Genomic DNA, 18,861 nt, shown 5'->3' with positions numbered 1-18,861 from the left:
CATTTAAACTGAAGGTCCAGAAAAGTCCATGTTATTTTATTTGGTCCTTAAAACATTTTTTTTTAAATCAGAGTTGCTAACAAGTAATTAAATGTAAGCTTTTAAAATATTTAATCTTTTTTCTTCCCAATTATTTTCTAATAGGGATGTTAGCAGTGGTTCTCAAGCTTGAGTGGCATCAGAATCACCTTGTTAAAACACAGACTGCCAGGTTCCAGCAGAGAATTTCCAGTTATCAGTCTGTGAATCAAGGGGCATAAGAATCTGTAGTTTCCTGGTTATGTTGATGCTTCAGGTCTGATCACACTTTTGAAAACCATTGTATAAAACCAGAGTAGCAAAGGAAAGGGAAGAATGAGCCTGGATAATTCGTTGACTGGATAATAAATCCTCAACTACAAAGATGTGTGAAACGATAGATTCTAAACTAGGAAATACAGGAACTGAGTGATTTCTATCACAAGAAGATTTTTCATTTTAGAAGTAGCAATCAATATAACAGGATTACTTTAAATAGTGTTTCCTCCTCTTTTACATCTTTTCTAGTTTAAGTTTTGCTGATCTTGAGCATTTATTATTTTTGAAATATTTTACCATTTTATCATTATTTGTTTTCTATAACTGCTATGAATGCTTTTGGAATCAGGAAAAATCTTAGTAAATCTATATAAATTATCTCACATAATTTGATAGACAAAAATGATGCTGTTTCCACCTTTTTGCTGTAATATATTGCTGAAAATTACACTAAAAAAATGAAGAAACCAGATTTCCATTCCCCGAAGTTTAAGAAAATCAAGAGCTTCAGACTGTCCCTCTTCACCATTAGATGGCACTGGTCTGTCAGTAAGGCAACAGTGTACTCCAAGGTTCAAACTGGAAAACAGGCATTTTCAATTGGCCTCAAATAAGTGAAGGCAAAATTAAAAACTGTGAAAATCAAGGGCTTTAGAAAGTTGTATGAATCTTTTTGCAGGACTATTATCTGTGAAATTAGGCAAATCTTAATTTACATTTTTTGTCTCTTTTCTTTCCTTTGTAGAAAAATTCTAATTTGTAATGAAACTAAATCAATAATCTGGAAGTTCAGGTCAGACTGATGACTAATTGGACAGCAAATATGTTTTAAAAAAATTTTTAATGCTTATTTATTTTTGAGAGAGAGAGAGAGAGAGAGAGAAAGAGAGAGAGAAACAGAGGATGAGGGCAGAGACAGAGGGAAACACAGAATCCAAAAAAGCCTCCAGGTTCTGAGCTCTGAGCTGTCAGCACAGAGCCCAATGCATGGCTTGAACCCATGAACTGCCAGATCATGACCTGAGCCAAAGTTGGATACTTAACCAACTGAGCCATCCAGGTGCCCCAGTAAATATATTTTTTAAACAAAGGAAATTCACATTATTATTCTAGCTTTCCCAAACATAGAAAGATGCTTTGACTCTTTTTTTTAAACTTTATTTATTTTGAGAGAGAAAGAGAGCACAAGTTGGGAGGGGAAGAGACGTAGAGAGAGAGAATCTCAAGCGGGTTCCACATTTATCAGCATTAAGCCTAATGTGGGACTCAGACTCACCAACCGTGAGATCATAACCTGAGCTGAAGTCAAGAGCCTGATGCTTAATCGACTGAACCACCCAGATGCCCCAACTCTTGGGTTTTTAAAGACTACTTCAGTGTCCCAGACAATTAGCTAGTGTATAGACAAATGACATTTAGATTCTGCTCTGAAACTCACAGTGTAGTAGGAGAGATAAAGAATATATAAATAACTATAACTTAGGGTAGAAAAAGTTAATTGTGCAAATGACAACTGCAAAAACAGTTCTGGGGAAATGCAGAAACCACTTTCTGCTAGGGGATTCAGGAGAGGTTTAGGAAAGGAGGTGGCAGTGGGCTTGGCCTTGAGAGGGAGCAGAATCTGTGCAGATTGCGGGAGGATGGAAACGATCCATTCAAAGGCAGCATGTGCCACTACATGGAGATGGAGGGCAAAGAACAAGAAGTTTGACAGTTTGGCACCTAGACTGTGTTACAGTGGTACGTAGAAAATAAAGACAAAAAGTTGTGCTAAAATTCTTCACTGATCTTGTAAGTGGGAGTCATCGACAACTTCTGATTAGGGATACTCTAACACTAGAGCTGCAGAGGTTTTCTGGCAGTACTGTGGAAGATGAAAGGCAGGTGACACTTTGAACATTAAGAGTAATAAGCCAGAGGAGATAAAATGAGGAACAGCATAGAGGAATGGCACAAGGATGGATGGGTGAAGGCAAGTATTTATTTATTTTTAATGTTTATTTATTTATTTTTGAGAAAGAGAGACAGCATGAGCAGGGGAGGGGCAGAGAGAGAGGGAGACAGAATCCGAAGCAGGCTCCAGGCTCTGAGCTGTCAACACAGAGCCTGATGTGGGGCTTGAACTCACAAACCATGAGGTCATGACCTGAGCCAAAGTTGGACACTCAACCGACTGAGCCAACCAGGTGCCCCAAGAGAAGGCAGGTCTTCATTAGGACACAGCTAATCCGTGACAATGCTTCATACATGGAGGATACAGGAAGGGGTGAGAGGATCCTGAAAATCTGAATGGCTAGAAGGATGCAATTCTCAGAGCGCAGTTTGTAAACCTGTTAAGCTTAGATCTTGGGGAAACCTTTTGAGTAGGGAGGAAAGATACTAGACAAAAAAGTAGGGCACTGCAAGGGATGCAGTGGGTCAGTTGATATATGTGTGTGTGTGTGTGTGTGTGTGTGTGTGTGTGTGTGTGTATCACATCCATTTATCGATGGGACATTTAGGCAAATTCCATGTGTTGGCCTGCAATGAACATATGGGCACATGTGTATTTTTCAGTTAGTGTTTTCATTTTCTTCGGAGAAATACCTAGAAGAGGAATTGTTGGGTCATACGGTAATTCTATTTTTAATTTTTTGAGGACCCTCCATACTGTTTTCTATAGTGGCTGTACCAATTTACATGATCAGTCTTGGATGACTGTATATTTACAGGAATTTAACCATTTCTTCCTTGCTGCCAATTTGTTGGTATGTAAATTGTTCATAGCAGTCTCATGATCATTTGTATTTCTGTGGTATTGGTTTTAACTTCTCATTTCTGATTTTATTTATTTAGGGTCTGATATTTTTCTTGATGAGTCTGGCTGAAAGTTTATCAATTTTACCTTTTAAAAAACCAGCTCGTAGTTTCTTTTCTATTTAAGATGTTTCTGCTCTGATCTTTATTACTTCCTTCCTTCTACTAACTTCAGGCTTTATTCTTTTTCTAGTTCCTTCAGGTGAAAGGTTAAATTATCTATTTGAAATTTCTCGTTTCTTGAGGTGGGCCTGTATTATTATAAGATTCCCTCTTAAAGCTGCTTTTGCTATATCCCATAGACTTTTGGAACATTGTGTTTTCATTTTTGTTTCTCTCAAAGTACTTTTTAATTTTTTCTTTCTTTCCTTCTCTCTCTCTCTCTCTTTTTTTTTTTTTTTTAAAGAGAGAGAGTGCACGAGCAGGGGAAAGGGGCAGAGGGAGAGAGAGAATCCCAAGCAGGCTCCATGATCAGTGTGGAGCCCGATGCAGGGCTTGATCCCATGACCTGGGATCATGACCTAAGCTAACATCAAGAGTCAGCTACTCAACTGACAGAGCCATCCAGGCACCCCTTTCCTCTTTGATTTCTTCATTGGCCCAACAGATGTTTAGTAACATGTTTTAATCTTAATGTGTTTGTGTTTTTTCCAGATTTCTTCTTGCAGTTGATTTCTAGTTTCAGACCATTGTGGTCAGAAAAAATGCTTAATATGATTTCAATCTTAAATTTATTGAGATTTGTTTTGTGGCCTAACATGTGATCTATCCTGGAGAATGTTCCACGTGCACTGGAGAAGAATGTGTATTCTTCTGTTTTTGGATGAAAACATTCTGTAATAATCTATTAAGTCCATTTGGTCTATTGTGTCATTCAAAGTCAATGTTTCCTTCTTAATTTTGGTTCTAGATGATCTATCCATTGATGTAAGTGAGGTGTTAAAGTCCTCTACTGTTACTGTTTTACCACCAATTTCTCCCTCTGTGTCTGTCAATATTTGCTTTATGTATTTAGGTGCTCCTGTGTTGGATGCATACATATTTACAAGTGGTGTATCTTTTTGTTGAATTGACCCCTTTATCATTATGTGATCCCCTTCTTTATCTCTTGTTACAGCCTTTGTTTTGAAGTCTATTTTGTCTAAGTATTGCTACCCCCAGATTGCTTTCTGTTTCCATGTATATGGAATATTTTTCTACATCTTCACTTTCAGTCTGTGTATGTATTTAGATATGAAGTGAGTTTCTTGTAGGCAGCATATAGATGGGTCTTAATGTTTTTTACCCATTTAGCCACTCTGTGTCTTTGGATTGGAGCAGGTAGCCCATTTACATTTAAATTAATTATTGATAGGTATGTATTTATTGCCATTTTGTTCATTGTTTTCTGGTTGTTTCTGTAGTTCTCTGTTCTTTTCTTCTTCTCTTATGATTTGTGACTTTCTTTGGTGCTGTTTGGAATCCTTTCACTTTATTTGTGTATCTATTATAGGTTTTTGGCTGTGGTTACTATGAGGTTCATATATAACAACCTATGTACATAGCCATCTATTTTAAGTTGGTGGTCACTTAAGTTTGAATGCTTTCTAAAAGGACTACATTTCTGCCCCCCACCTCATGCTTTATGGTTTTGATGTGATATTTATATGTCTTATTATTTTGTGCATTCCTTAACTAATCATTGTAGATATGCAACCATATCTACTACTGTTGTCCTCTTCTACCTACCTTGTTGCTGTCCCTGCTGTGGAGGCTCTGTTGACCCAATTTCTAGGTCCCCTTCACAGGGAATTATTCCATATATAGTTGTGGATTTATTGTGTCTGTGGGAAGAGGTGAGATCAGGATTTTTCTACATTGCCATCTGAACCCTCCTCCTAATTTTATTCTATTTTTTTAGTTTGCATTGTGGGGAACATGAAAGAGTAATGGGATGGAGGTACTTTAGAAGAGCGGATATCTGAACTCTCTTCTCATCTCATTTCCACCCAAATTTGCCCTCTTATTCTCCATTCAGCCAGGCAGCACCTGCTTAGCTGATGAAAATAACTGCCATGCAGGTGTGACTTTGATGTGAGACATAGACGTGTTTGGCATAGAGTAGATGCTCAGTAATATTTGCTGAATGAATGAATGTATCAAGTTTCAATTAACCAGAGATATTTGCATTTTCTTGTTTTTTTTTTCTTTTATTTTAGAGAGAGAGAGAGTGCTAGTGGGGGAGAGGGGCAGAGGGAAAGAGAGAATTCCAAGCAGGCTCCATGCTTAGCATGGAGGCAGATACAGGGCTAGATCCCACAAACCAGGGATCATGACCTGAGCCAAAGTCAAGAGTTGGACGCTCAAGTGACTGAGCAACCCAGTTGTCCTGATATTTGCATTTTCAAAAGAGAACAGAGATGAGATGAATTCCTGAATAGAATCTCTCACTATTTGTCTATCACCATTTCTCAGTGGGAGTGCTATAGGTATTCATGAGTAGCTAAATTCTTCTTGAAGGTTCTGAAGAATGCTGGAGGCTTAGCATCCCTGGATTGGAAGTTTTAACTACCAGTAGCATCTTGGGCCTTATGACAACCAAAATGCCCCTTTCAAATCTTAGTCCCCCAATATTTCCTTGAGAACACTTGCTCCCAAAACAATCCTCCTACTGGGCTGCACCCTCCCTCCATTGTACTGTATGGGCTTTTCTGCCTGTCTTTGGTTACAACATCCTAAATTTTGGAAAAATCTCTTTAAAAAAAAAAAAAAGAGGCAAAATTGTTCCCAATTGGCCAACAACTCTCTCTTCTTTCTTGACCCTTTCCTGACCGACTCAACCAAAATTCATCTTTTTAATTTCTTAATAATTTGAACACCTCCCTAAAAATGCTTACTTGTTAATTAGTCTTTTGTGGCTTCCCTTGGTATCAGGAAGGCTGTACTCATCTTTCTGTATGGTGTTTTGCCTTACATTCCAGCTACAATGAACTCTTTCATTTCTTCCAAGCACGTGCCCTTGTCTTCAGGCCTTTGCAAATGCTCTTTTCTCTACCTGGAACATTCTTCCCCCTTCTTCTCTTCAGATTTCATTAATTTATAATTATTCTCAGATCTTGGCTGGGATGGTCAGTGCTGGAGCTCCTTCTGTAAGCTCCATAGTAGTGTCTATTCTTTTTATCATTGCTCTTCTTACTATAACCCAATTGGAAATTAGCCATTTACTTATTTACTAGACCATAAACACCATGATGACAGAACATGTCTGGTCTTTTCATGGTCTCCCAATGTCAGGTATGTTGTTTAAAATCAAGCAAGGTGTCACTAAACACCTTGGTTAGTTTCTACATAGTTTCTTTTCTTGTGAGTATTACCATATTACCATTAGACTATGGTATAAATACTGGTGTTCTAGATTCCTTGACTCTAATCCCTAAGCTTTGCATATAATAAAAATCTTAATAATTTTTAAATAATTTAAATAAAATAATTTAAATTAAATAATTTTTAAATCTTTATAATTTGAAATAAACAAAAATAGTACAATGTCATATGTGGTATACATTTGATACTTTAAGATAAACTTAACTGAGAAAACAATCTCTCATCATATATGTTTGAAAAGTGTTATTCAACTATTAAAATTTGTGGCACTTTGAAAAACAGGGGGAAAAAAGCTGTGACTAAGACATGCTCAAATTGATCTAAAGCTCATTTATGATTTCAATTAAAGCTTCTGATTTTTACTACAATTTGGCAGTTTAAAAAATACCGATTGCTGTTCAATGTATAATTTTTTCCATATAAATATGGGCATGCTTCATCCATGAATAAACTATTTTGCAAAATTGAGAGCAGTAATTCTTACTCTTTTATATGTCTGATAATTAGATTAACTGTAAAGTTTCTATCAATACATATTTCTGGACCTCAGCCTTAGGGATTTTAATTTAGTTCATCAGGTCTAATGATTGGGAAGAATTTAGCCCAAATGAATGCTCATACTTTTTTTAAAATCATAATTCCCTCTAAGTTCAGTATTAAAGAATTTTTTGTTAAGAGCTGACATTTTTCCATAACTTTTTAATTTTTAGAAACAAAAACAAATGTGAAATCATATGTTTCTAAAATCCCTGGATGTAACTGATTACTCTTACAGGCTTCAATACATATCATCTAAATTATACTTGAATTTACTCTAAATTCTGTTATCCAGTCGTACATTAAAACGTTAAGCATAATGGCAATTTTTATAATTTATAGATAGTTGAACTTACTTGTTACATATTGAACTATGTATCTCTTAAAAGAACATATGGTGAAGTCCTAACCCCTAATATCTCATAATGTGACCTTATTTGGAACAGGGTCTTTGCAGATTTAACCCAGCTGAGGTCATTAATGTGAGCCCTAATCCAACACGATCAGTGTATTTATAAAAAGGGGAAATTTGGACGTAGACTCAGACGTGTGTAGAGTAAGATGATAGGAAAAGACATAGGAAGGATGTTAAGTGAAGATGGAGGATAGAAGCAATGTATCTAAGAGGCCAGGAAAGCTAGAGATTGTGGGCGAACCACCAAACACCAGGAAAAGACAAGGAAGGAAACCTACAGATTTAAGAGGGAATGTAGCCCTTGATTTCGGACTTGTAACATCTAGAACTGTGAGATAAATTTCTGTTTGAAACCACCCAATTTTTGGTACTTTGTTATAGCAACCCTAACAAGCTAATACACCAGTAAATATAACTGTTCCTAACACAATTTGCAATCACGGAATCCTTAAAATGTTGTTTGATTTTTAAAAACTAAGCTTACTTAGTCAAAGGCAAAATTGAGGCAGCCACTGGAAAATCTCTCCCCCAAGTGCCCTCTTTAGCAGCCTGGTGAAGTCTATGGCCCTTTCTCCTAATACTATTTTTAAATTTACATAATAAAAAGCATTGGATTATGAATGAATCCCGTATATTGAAATAGTTGTCAAAATTTAAGAAACACCAATCTGTGGTACAGTGATATCATGCACTGCATTATCAACACATTAATAATTAGATCTAAAAGAAAGTTTATTAGTGATGAGAATAAAGGGTACTTTCAGATAACTAGTATGATGTGACGATATTTATGAATTCTATTGTGACAAAGACACAGGTACTGCTAATTATTATTATTTTTTTTGTAAATCAAAGGGATTATTAACAAAAATTTTTTTTTAATGTTTATTTTTGAAAGAGAGAGAGACAGAGCATGAGCAGGGGAGGGCAGAGAGAGAGGGAGACCCAGAATCCGAAGCAGGCTCCAGACTCTAAGCTGTCAGCACAGAGCCTGATGCGGAGCTCGAACTCAGAAGCTGTGAGATCATGACCTGAGCTGAAGTCGGACTCCCAACTGGCTAAGCCACCCACACATCCATGTACCACTAATTCTAAGGCAGTGTCTTTCTTACACTCATAATTTTAAAAAAATGCTAAATTCAGATAGAGATTAGTAAAAACAGATATGTAATTTATTCCCAGCCATGTCTAAGGACCCTCTGAATTCCACCTTTGGAGTATTTGGTAGTTGGTGGATCCCAGGTAAAAAAAACAAAAAACAAAAAACAAAACAAACAAACAAAAAAAACCCTTGAAGAGGAGAGATTGGTTTTATTCGCAAATTATTTCTGCTTTCCATTTTGATAGAGTTGGCCTCAAATGACTATGTGATAGTTGTGTGGGTGCCACTCACTATCACCCTTCTGATGTGTCTCCCTGAACTGCAGAGGAAAGCTAACGACCACGTGTCATAGACTCCCTTGCAGCTGAAGTTCTAAACATGATTTAGGTTCAATCAGTGAGCATTTACATGAGATCTGAAAGAAGGAGGTAGAAGCTATGTGTATTCTCTGCTTGCTGGCAAGCCGAGATATGGCTGTAGTTGGGTTTCTGCAGCCATCTTATTACTGCTCTAGTGTCTATCACTAGAGTAATGGGTGTCAAGAGGTAGGGTCCTGGTACATTTAGCTGGCATGCATCCTAGTAAATGTGGCACTGCTCTGGACTTGGCAGCAAAAGTAGCATCTAGATCTTGGCAATTTACACACTGTGGGGGTGGCAGTGCTGGTTTCTGATCACAGGAAAGGTACCAGCCCCCTAAGTGGTTGGGTTTGGCTGTGTGGCTTTGAAGTCGTTACTGACAACTCAAAATGAAGTCCCCTTCCTCAATCCTTCCTATACTTATGCAATCAACTTAATGCCCTGAAATAAATCCCTTCTTGCTTTAACTGGCTACAATGAATTGTTATCAGCACTGCAACTGAACTCTGACCCATACAGAATACAATTTATATTCCCTTCTATGAAAGGCCCATTTCCTCAAGAACTCCTTGAGGAAGTTGGCAGATGATTGCTTTCCATTCTACGAAAGAGGACACTTTGAATTTCAAACACCCTGGGGGGCAAAATGCTGAACTGTCCACTGCCCACTGACCAAAAAGAAATACTCAAATTTATATCACAAAAAGTATAATAGAAAATACAAAGAATACCCCAAAATCTGTTCCAGTTCAGTTAATTACAATCCCTTTATAAAGAACTCGGCTATTGGCTAAGAGAGTAAAAATACTGGATTGCTAACATAGAAAATATGTGTAAATTATTACCTATTTCTCCATAAATGTACTTCAATTGGCCTGCCCGTTATACCATCTGAGGATAAAGGCAATTTCTTTTCCTACGTGAAAGGAATTTAATATTTAACCCTCAGAGTAAGCCAGGTGCTATATTAGCTTGGTATTCTCCTTAGCCAGGAGGTGTCACAATGAGGGTATTAGTTGCTCTATTATTCTGGAGGCCAAAAAGAAAATCCTAAATTACCGCAGAGAAGTTTTATTAACAACATGAGCTTGAGCTGAAAATTACCTCAATGACTTCGACAATACGCAATGGGTAAATAGAGTGAGAAAACAAAGTGGTGTGCCAGAGGTTTTAATTATCATATAATTCCAAGAGAGGGTTCACTGAAATCCCTAGATTGGATTAGTCATGTGTTTTTCCCTGTGATATACACATACACACACAAAACAGGAAAAAAATACCTATCAATATAATCAACTAGTATTAACAATATATAAATATATTAATATAAAAATAAATATATATTTTCCCCCTCCCCCACTGCAATTCTGGAATAGAGAAGGTAATCTTTTGGAAATTAGAACTTTTAATATAATGAATGAGCTTGTGTGGTTTATAAAAATTGTTAACCATTATATAAGAAAACTGAGTATGATTTTATATCTCATCTCTCTGAACATATATTTTAAGTCTCAGGAAAATGAACCCACACTTAGGAGAACTGTCACTTTATCAGATCTCATTTAGCAAAACCCCCTAAGCCAGGCACATTTCTTAATCATGTGCAATTCCTTTAACAAACAGAAAACAAATATATTTAAAATCCAATCTGAGCACAGAAACCAAGCATAAGAAACGGAGCTCCAGAGACCGAACAGTATTTTCCAGTGGTTCAAGACCTTTTCTCTCGTAACTTCCAAAAAGTCAGTTGGACTGTGGCCCTGCACTTCGATTTTCTATCACATTTTAAAAAGGAAAAAAAAAAAATCTTACCATTACATATGTTTCTTGTCTTTAACACCAGGACATTGCTTTAAAACACCAACTTTGTGAACTTGATGTTAAACCTGTGTGTGGGTGATTTTAACGGTACCGTGGCTTTACCAAACAAAAATTAAATAGTAAAATGCGGTTTCTGAAAACCCTATTTGTAGCCCGTCGCTGCCGTCTAAGAATACAGGTGTTTCCCCGGTGTGGCCGGTCCACTGAGGCGGACGCGAGGCGGCAGCCCCGGGGACCGGGGAGAACATCGCGAACCTCCTGGAAGGAGGCCCGGCTCCTGCCTCCATGTTGCCCGTCGGAGGGAGAAGACTGCAAACAAAGCCCCGATCTCCAGGAAAGCCACTCCCGCCTCCTGGCCCGCTACACCCACAGATCACAGCCCGGGAAGGCGCTGGGGCCAGAGCGTGGCGGCCGGTGGAGCAGAACTTCAGACAGGTCCGCACACGAACGCGGAGTCGCGGTTGGTTTTCCCGAAGCCTCGAGGTCCGAGCTCGCCGCAGCTTGCCCGGCCCTTTGCCACCCTCCGGACACAAAGAGGGAGCGCCGGGCTCCAGGCTCTGCCCAGGCGGAGGCGGGCAAGTTGCCCGCCCGCGCCCTCGCCCTCGCCCTCGCCCTCGCCCGGGGCTCCGCGTCCCCGCTACCCGCACTCACCAGAAGAAGCAGCGCGGCGCCCTCCGCGCTCCGCGCCATCGCGTCTGCGCCGCCGCCGCGCCCTCGCCTGGGGCGGCTCGTCTCGCTCGGCGCCGCCGGCTCCCCCGCGTCCCCGCAGGCGCGACCCCGGCTCCGCCCCGGAGCCCCCGCTCCGACAGTCGTTCTCCACGACCGCCGCGCCGCCCTGCCCCGGGGCGCGGTGCCAGGTGCGGCCGCCGTGAAAAAATGGAACCGGGAGCCCGCCGGAGTCGTGGGCGCTGAGGTGGGGATTCCTCGGAGGAGGGAGGCGCGCGGTGGACTCCCGCCCCTCGTCGCACACGCACCTGGGACCGTGACGTCCCTGGGCTGGGGACTTTGGGTGGCAGGCCCCGCCCCGCCGTCCTCTCCTTCACGTCCCCTCCTCTCGGGAGAGTGGCCGGGACAACGGAGGCTCTGGGCCACCCGGCGGGACTCGGCCTGAGCAGCGTGAGCCGCTCGGCGCCAGCCCCAGGGCAAAGCTGGCTCTTCGGAGCGAGACCTGCCGGCCCCCGGGCGAGCGCGCCCGGCCACCCGAGGCCGCCCAGGGGTCCAGAACTTTGTGAATGTGCGCGGGCCCGGAGCTCAGGTGGAGTGGAGAAGACAGTGCTGCGGACATCCGCGTCCCCACTGCAGCGGACAGCCGCGTCCCCACTGCAGCCGGGGTGCCTGCGGCCTGCCTTCTGGGAAAGGAGGTTCTGGAGCAGGATGTAGGTGGCTGGCTCTGTGAAGGCCTCTTGCCTCTCTGCCTAAGGCCTCTTCATTGCTTCCAGCAGGTTTGCAGCTTATCTGGGTAAAGGAGACACAGAAAAAAATCACAGATGATCTAAACGGACAGTTCTTTGACTCTTTGTTAACCAGAAACGGCTAGGAGAAAACTCCAGGGGTTGTTAAGGAAAAGATGGACTCTTTGATATGATTTACAAAATCTCTTACACAAAGCATAACTAGAGGTCAGAATCCTTGCTCCCCTAGCGGTGTGACCTGGACAACTTCTCTGTGTCTTAGTTCCAGATCTGTTAGATGGGATTAGCAACACCCAGCACAAAAGGGCTGTTGTGAAGATTAAATCGGAAAATGCATGTGAAGCCTTCTGCGGTGTTTATAGTACATCGGGTTCAATAAATGTAGTTGTTAGAACTCTAATTATTATTGCAGGTATAAATGTGAAGTTGAACTCTTCTTGAAAAACGGAGGCACTAGAATCAGCACCAGGTTAGGAAGCTTCTACGAAACGTGAACTTTTGATGTTGGAGTAGTGGAAGTGCCTAGAAAAGTATAAAGTGTTGACATCCTACTAGAAAGAGAAGTTTGGCATTCACTGTAAACAAAATAGCAGAGTTCCTTCTGTAGTCAAAAGTGCCCTCTTTCTTGTCCCTTTCCCAGTTTTTTATACCCCTCTCTCCCTAGCTCTGATCTTGCCAGTTTTTCAGATCCAGTAAGTTGGCATCTCCTCTTTAGTCCCTTTCTTCCCTAGCTGCCAAGCACCCCTCCCTCTTGGAGTGGAGAGAAACCACGTTCTCTTCTATTTGTTTAGGGCTTAACTGCTGAGTGACTTTTCTCATATTATTACTTAAGTGTTAGTGATTAAGTTAGTTGAGGACTAAGTATATAGGAAGAGTGTCTGCTTAGTTTCCACTCTGTTTCCAGTGCCTAGAACAGTGCTGAGTACCAGGGAGGCTCTTAAGCATTGGATGCATAGTTGAGTCAGGAGAGAAGTATGTTTCCTAGTTTCCATTCCTTTGTCTTGAGCTAGACGTGGGTGGTAGCACCTTGGTGATAATTCCCATTCCCCATCACTCTGGGAAATCTAAATAAATAAGGCAGGCTTTACCAAAACACTTTCACAGATCATCCTTGAAGACTATATATCAATCCTACCTAAAATTAGTACTCTTGTACCTGAGTCCTATAGGCAAGTATTTATGCCCCATTATCAAGGGTTTGTTTTCTGTTTAGTAATGATGATAATTGTAGCTTCCAGAATGAGAAATAGCTACCGCAAACTGTATTTCTGTTGGATTGTTTGGTCTCCCCCCGAGGCTGACAAAGTCAGTTTCAGAATTGTATTCTTCTAGAAGACATTTATTCCAAGGCTTTGAGAGAGTGTCAACACATACACTATCCAGTGCCATAGTATGTCGTTCTCGAATTAGCTCCCCTTTAAAAGTTCTGAAATTTATGACTCAGTGACTTGAGGGAACTTGTTTCAAGTCAGATGAAACACTTCTCTAGCTCCTGACTTCCTTTTCCTGGCATGATAGTAAATCTATTTCATAAATCTCTGTACACAGGAAAAAATACCATTACTAACAAAGCTCTTGATTGCTTTATAATAAATTGAGTGTTAACAAGATGTCAATGACTTAACTTATGGGGTTTTTATTTTCCCCTAAATTAGTTGAACATTAAATGTACTTTTCTTAAAACATGTACTTATAATGCATCAGTTCAAATTATACTTTGTGCAAATAGTTAGCTCTTATATCTAGATACATTCAAAATATCTACCTGAGTTGTGTTTCCCAGAATACTTTGCTTCACACATACACACAGAGAAGAATAAGCTTTAAGTGATTAGTTTATTAGAATCATCTCTTACTATTATCTCAAACACAAAAATTTTGTAAAAACAAAAATTAACATCTCATTTTCCTACTATCACCACCTCTTTACCCCCAACACATTCTCAGCATCAAAGAACACTTTATATGTTGACAGTTCTTGGCAAATAGTTTGATAGATGACTGACCCTTTAAATCCATTAAAAATCCCAACGAGCATATGTATCAGAATTAATGTGAAAGAGATGAGAGCTAAATTGGGTGATTTCTGATTTCTAAATCATAATATGTGGCCGTTACAACACAGAAAATGGTCATTATGGTCAGGAGGCTTACTTATAGAGCGTCTATAGATAAAAGCTATGTAGATACAAGAAAAAATGTGAAATGCCGCTACCTAATGTGGAAAAGGCAGTAAAAGAAGGAATCTGTTTTCTGACTTAGCTCCGCTCATTTATTCCTTCATTTATTCAACATTTAGTTTGTCCCTGTTCAACAAACATTTCATTTGCATTTTATTGGGAGTGCAAAGATAAATAAGTATTTCCTCACCCAAAGAAACAAAAATAGGTACTTAGGAAATAATGTAACTACAGAACTTACAAACTATTATAAATGCAGTGGTAGAACTATATGCAGGGTATAAAGCAAACCTAGCGAAGAGAATCCCTAATTCTCACTGAGTGCCATGATATTAGAGAATGCTTTAGGTGGGGACTGTAGGGGTGATGTGCTGAGCAGGTTCATAAAGGGTGAATAATTGTGAAGGACACATTGACCCTGCCAGGACAGAGAAACTCAAACAGAGTTGAGTGCTTGTTGGTGGAGAGTCAGGGGCTTCAGATTTCTGTGAAGAAAGCATTATTTTACTCACATTAACACAAACAAGAAAGTCAGAAGTAAAAGCTTTTTATTTTTCCAGTGAAAATTGTACTGAGATAATTACAGCAATATCCAATTAGAAAAGTCTAGCAAGTAGTTTGAAATGAGAAGGAAAACACAACTGCAGATAGATTTATGAGGCAGAAACAATAACCTAATTTTCTTTCTCTATTTCTTATTGTCTGCCTACCTGTTAAATGCTTATGCCTTTTGAGTTTTTTCCTTTGCTTCTGTTTTTCTTAATTGGTACTATGATTCTGTAGGCACACTCCTTGTGCAAACCCATTACAGCTCTCTTTCCTAAGCTTCAAACATGGGAATATTATCATTTGGATATTTCATGGGGACCTCAAAGTACCATAATAATTTTGTAGGGATGTCAAACTAACATACTGACAAAAAAAGATTTCTGCAATCCCTTTAATTCAAGCTTACAACTTCCTCATATGCCTCTCACATGCCTTGTCAATTGGCCACCCAAGCCAAGAACCCGAGAGTCAGTCTCAATTCTCCTTTTTCCATACTCTCCATCTCTAATTAGTTACCTTTCCCTTTATTCTCTGTGGTTCCATTTAGAATGATTCATACAACCTTTGAAGCAGCAATCACATTGTGGCTAATGGTGATTTCATCTGTGTCTGCTACTCCACCCATTTTGCTTTCTCAAGGTTGTTAGTACTTAGAAAGCAGAGCCCATATCATATTCATAGTGGGGCCAGCCTCTCGTATCCAGCAAATATTTGATTTGTTGAACTAAGCTCATGTGCTGGAAGGAACTAATGATAAATAAACAGTATTATAAGGGAAGGCGTTTGAAATATCTACTGTAGATGAATTAATGGTGGATCTAGTCAGAAACTGTTGGTCTGGGATTGTGTATGTGTGTCGTGTACATGCATACACTGCAGGCACACACACATACGTGTTATTTTTGTGTATGTGTGTTTTCCCCAACCACACTGCAGCTCAAGAACAGGGGAAGGATAGCAGAGGGTGATGTGAGTTAGGGTTGCAGAGTGGCCTGGCTAATAGTTAAGAGGTATGAGTGTCAGTATATACATGGAGTTGAGTGTGGCAGGAGGGGAGGCACGGGGTGAAGTTGGAGGAGCTCAGGGGCCAGTTGAGAAGACAGGGTATTACTTTCCGTATGGGGAAATGCGAGAGGATCGTCTTTCCCCTTAATCCTGGGGAAGGAGCCATGGTCATTTTCCAGAAAAGCCAAACCATGAGTGACATCACAGACACTAGAGAGTCAGGATGTTGAGATTTTCGTGGACTTTCCAGTTTGAAGGATCACGAGCCACATCCACCTTGGGCAGTGAGAGAGGAGAACTGTTCTACTTGGGGTGGGGGCTGGCCTCTAATAACAGGGTAAAAAAAGCTTTATGGCCTTTCTGAGCTAGAACTTACAGAGTAATAATCAAAGTCTAGCAGCCTGCAAGCCCTGTGGTCTAGCCCAGAGGAGCCAGCATGTCTTAATGAACAGTCACCACACTGTGGGGCAGCAGTAGTCAGCCCGAGAGTATAGCTGCAGACAACACCCTTATGAGAGAGAGGCCTGCGCGTGAGTCACAGTGCTAACTGAGCTTTTCCCCACAGGCTCCTCCTTGTGAGTCAATATAGGAGAACTGGCCGCTTGGATGCAAAGCCCCTCAGCCAAATGGCTGAAGGAGATTGTTAATGTTGTTCACAGGGCAGAGGAGAATTAGTGGGGGATGCTACAATTGCAAAATAGTATTTGGCCTGGCAGAAAATCCCCCAAATTATCTCTACTTGGGTCTCAGTAGAGTACTTAAGACATCTTAAGAGATTTTTTTTTTAAATGAATCACACTAGTTTTAAAATGTGATTTTATAATAATGCTGGATGGCAGTGTGCACAAAACAGCAGCTCAAGTTGTCTAGGAAACCTCAGCAAGTCTTTGGTGTCCCATCAGATGCTCCTCCCTCCCATTGACTAATGTCTGAAATCCTTTAACTGGAGGGTCCCTCGACTGTTACAGGTGGAGTACTGGGAGGGTGGCATGTCAATCTCTTATCAGTCATTTACATCACAGCAGGTATTCACAGGTTGCCCAGGCATGCTCCACCTCCAAGTCTTTTTTTTTTTAATTTTTTTTCAATGTTTATTTATTTTTGAGAGACAGAGAGAGGCAGAGTGTGAGTAGGGAAGGAGCAGAGAGAGACAGGGAGACACAGAATTCAAAGCAGGCTCCAGGCTCTGAGCTGTCAGCACAGAGCCCCATGCAGGGCTCGAACCCACGAACTGTGAGATCATGACCTGGGCCGAAGTCGGACGCCCAACCGACTGAGCCACCCAGGCTCCTCCACCTCCAAGACTTTATACTCTCCGTTCCTTTTTTCTAGAAGGTTCTGTTCCAGACATGTATAAGGTTTACTCCCTCACTCTTCACTTTTTGCCCCCCTCAAATAATACCTTGTTGGTGAGGCCTTCTCTGAACATTCATTTACAAATCAAATAATTCTACACCCCTAGAGCTCCCCATACCCCTTCCCTGCTTCCTTTTTCTTCCTGGCACATCTCAGTCTAAAAGACTGTGCATTTATGTGTTATCTGTTACCATTTGCTAGAATGTAAACTTCATGAGGGTTTTCTCTGTGAACTGATATGTATCCAGCACCTAGAACATTGCCTAAGCCTTTGTAGGTCTTCAGTAAATATTAGTTGAAAGTGTAAATGAATGACTAAGTGAAGATACTCAAGGTTATTTTGGAGGATAGGGTGTGTGCGTGTGTGTGTGTATGTGTGTGTGTGCATGTGTGCATGTGTGCCTTTAAAGTGAGAGTCAAGGGGGAAAGAACCAGAGACAATTATGTTCCTGGGAGGGTGTGAGTAAATGTTGCCAACTGAGGTGGGAAGCCTGCTTCACTGTGGACAAAATCCCTCTCCCTCACAATTTTGTCAAGGATGGGCCTTGCTAAGGTTGACTGCACAGCAGAAAGTGAAGAAGTTCAGAGACTAATGGAGAACATTTCTGTCTTCTTTAAGACTCCCTTCCTTGCAAGGGGGACAAAGTGCAAAACCATAAACAATATGGAAAATCTCCTTCCCTCTGGAGGTGAACAAAGGAAGCATTTATTAACAGGAGTGTGATGCTTGGGAATGTTGATTTTTATCTCTGTGTGACTACATTTTCTGAAAAAAATTTCAGAATAAGTTTCTGGCTTTGGCTTTACCCCAGGATTTGCCTGTGGGAATTCTTGGAAAGATAAGGGAAATAGCGGTGGCTGGGGAAGAGAGGAGAGTGGTTGTTAACTGCAACCCTGGGCTGGAATCCATCCCCAGCATGACAGGACTTGCAGGGCTTACCGCAGGCATGAGAGTGTTTACTGAGGGTGTCAGGTAGAAACCATCCCGCTGACTCAATGTGACTAATGAGCCTAGGGAGATAAAAAAAAAAAAAAAAAAAAAAAAAAAAAAAAAAAAAAAAACCCACCTCTCAGAAGACAGAAAGGAGTATTGGTTTCTTGGCAATTGTTTCATTCATTTGCACGTAGACAGGGATGTTCTTATGTGTATGAAAAACTTGAAACAGAAGTGATTCAGTAACTTTGGAGAGCAAACTTAGTAGTAAAACATTGGCTTTAAAGATCTTTTCCAAATAATCCAAAATGATAATTATAAATACTTTAGTAGAGAGGAGGAGAATCTCAAAAATAATGAACAATTTTGGATCGCCTGAGTGGCTCAGTTGGTTAAGCGTCTGCCTCTTGGTTTCAGCTCAGGTCATGATCTCACGGTTTGTGAGTTCAAGTCCCAAGTCAGGTTCTGTGCTGACAGCGCGGAGCATGCTTGGGATTCTCTCTCTCTCCCTCTCTTTCTACTCCACCCCTACTCATGCTCGCTCTCTGTCTCTCGCAAAATAAATAAACTTTAAAAAAATTAGAATTGTTAATTTTTTTTGAGTTTATTTATTTTTGGGGCGCCTGGGTGGCTCAGTTGGTTAGGTGACCGACTTTGGCTCAGGTCACGATCTCATAGTTTGTGAGTTCGAGCCCCGCATCAGGCTCTATGCTGACAGCTCAGAGCCTGGAGCCT

General features: G+C 40.6%; 2 protein-coding genes across 3 annotated transcripts in view; one reads left to right on the top strand and one right to left on the bottom strand.

Annotated features, from left to right (window-relative positions):
- DSG2 (desmoglein 2) overlaps positions 1-11,990 on the bottom strand; it is a 50,307-nt gene extending 38,317 nt beyond the window's left edge. Inside the window, 2 exon segments of the mRNA XM_019465471.2 lie at positions 11,342-11,872; positions 11,874-11,990. Of these exon segments, the coding sequence (XP_019321016.2) occupies positions 11,342-11,872; positions 11,874-11,975 (633 nt within the window). The 5' untranslated portion in view covers positions 11,976-11,990.
- Positions 11,505-18,861, top strand: part of DSC1 (desmocollin 1) — a 351,913-nt gene continuing 344,556 nt past the window's right edge. For both annotated transcript variants that reach the window (XM_019465475.2, XM_019465477.2), the window contains exon 1: positions 11,505-11,603. The gene's annotated coding sequence lies outside the window, so the exon portion shown is untranslated. The remainder of the gene's footprint in view (positions 11,604-18,861) is intronic.

Source organism: Panthera pardus, unplaced genomic scaffold (genome assembly GCF_024362965.1).
Source record: "Panthera pardus isolate Hobbes unplaced genomic scaffold, ASM2436296v1 HiC_scaffold_15, whole genome shotgun sequence".
Taxonomy (NCBI): domain Eukaryota; kingdom Metazoa; phylum Chordata; class Mammalia; order Carnivora; family Felidae; genus Panthera; species Panthera pardus.
The sequence above is the reverse complement of the archived record's forward strand: the minus strand, read 5'-3'. Positions and strand labels throughout refer to the sequence as shown.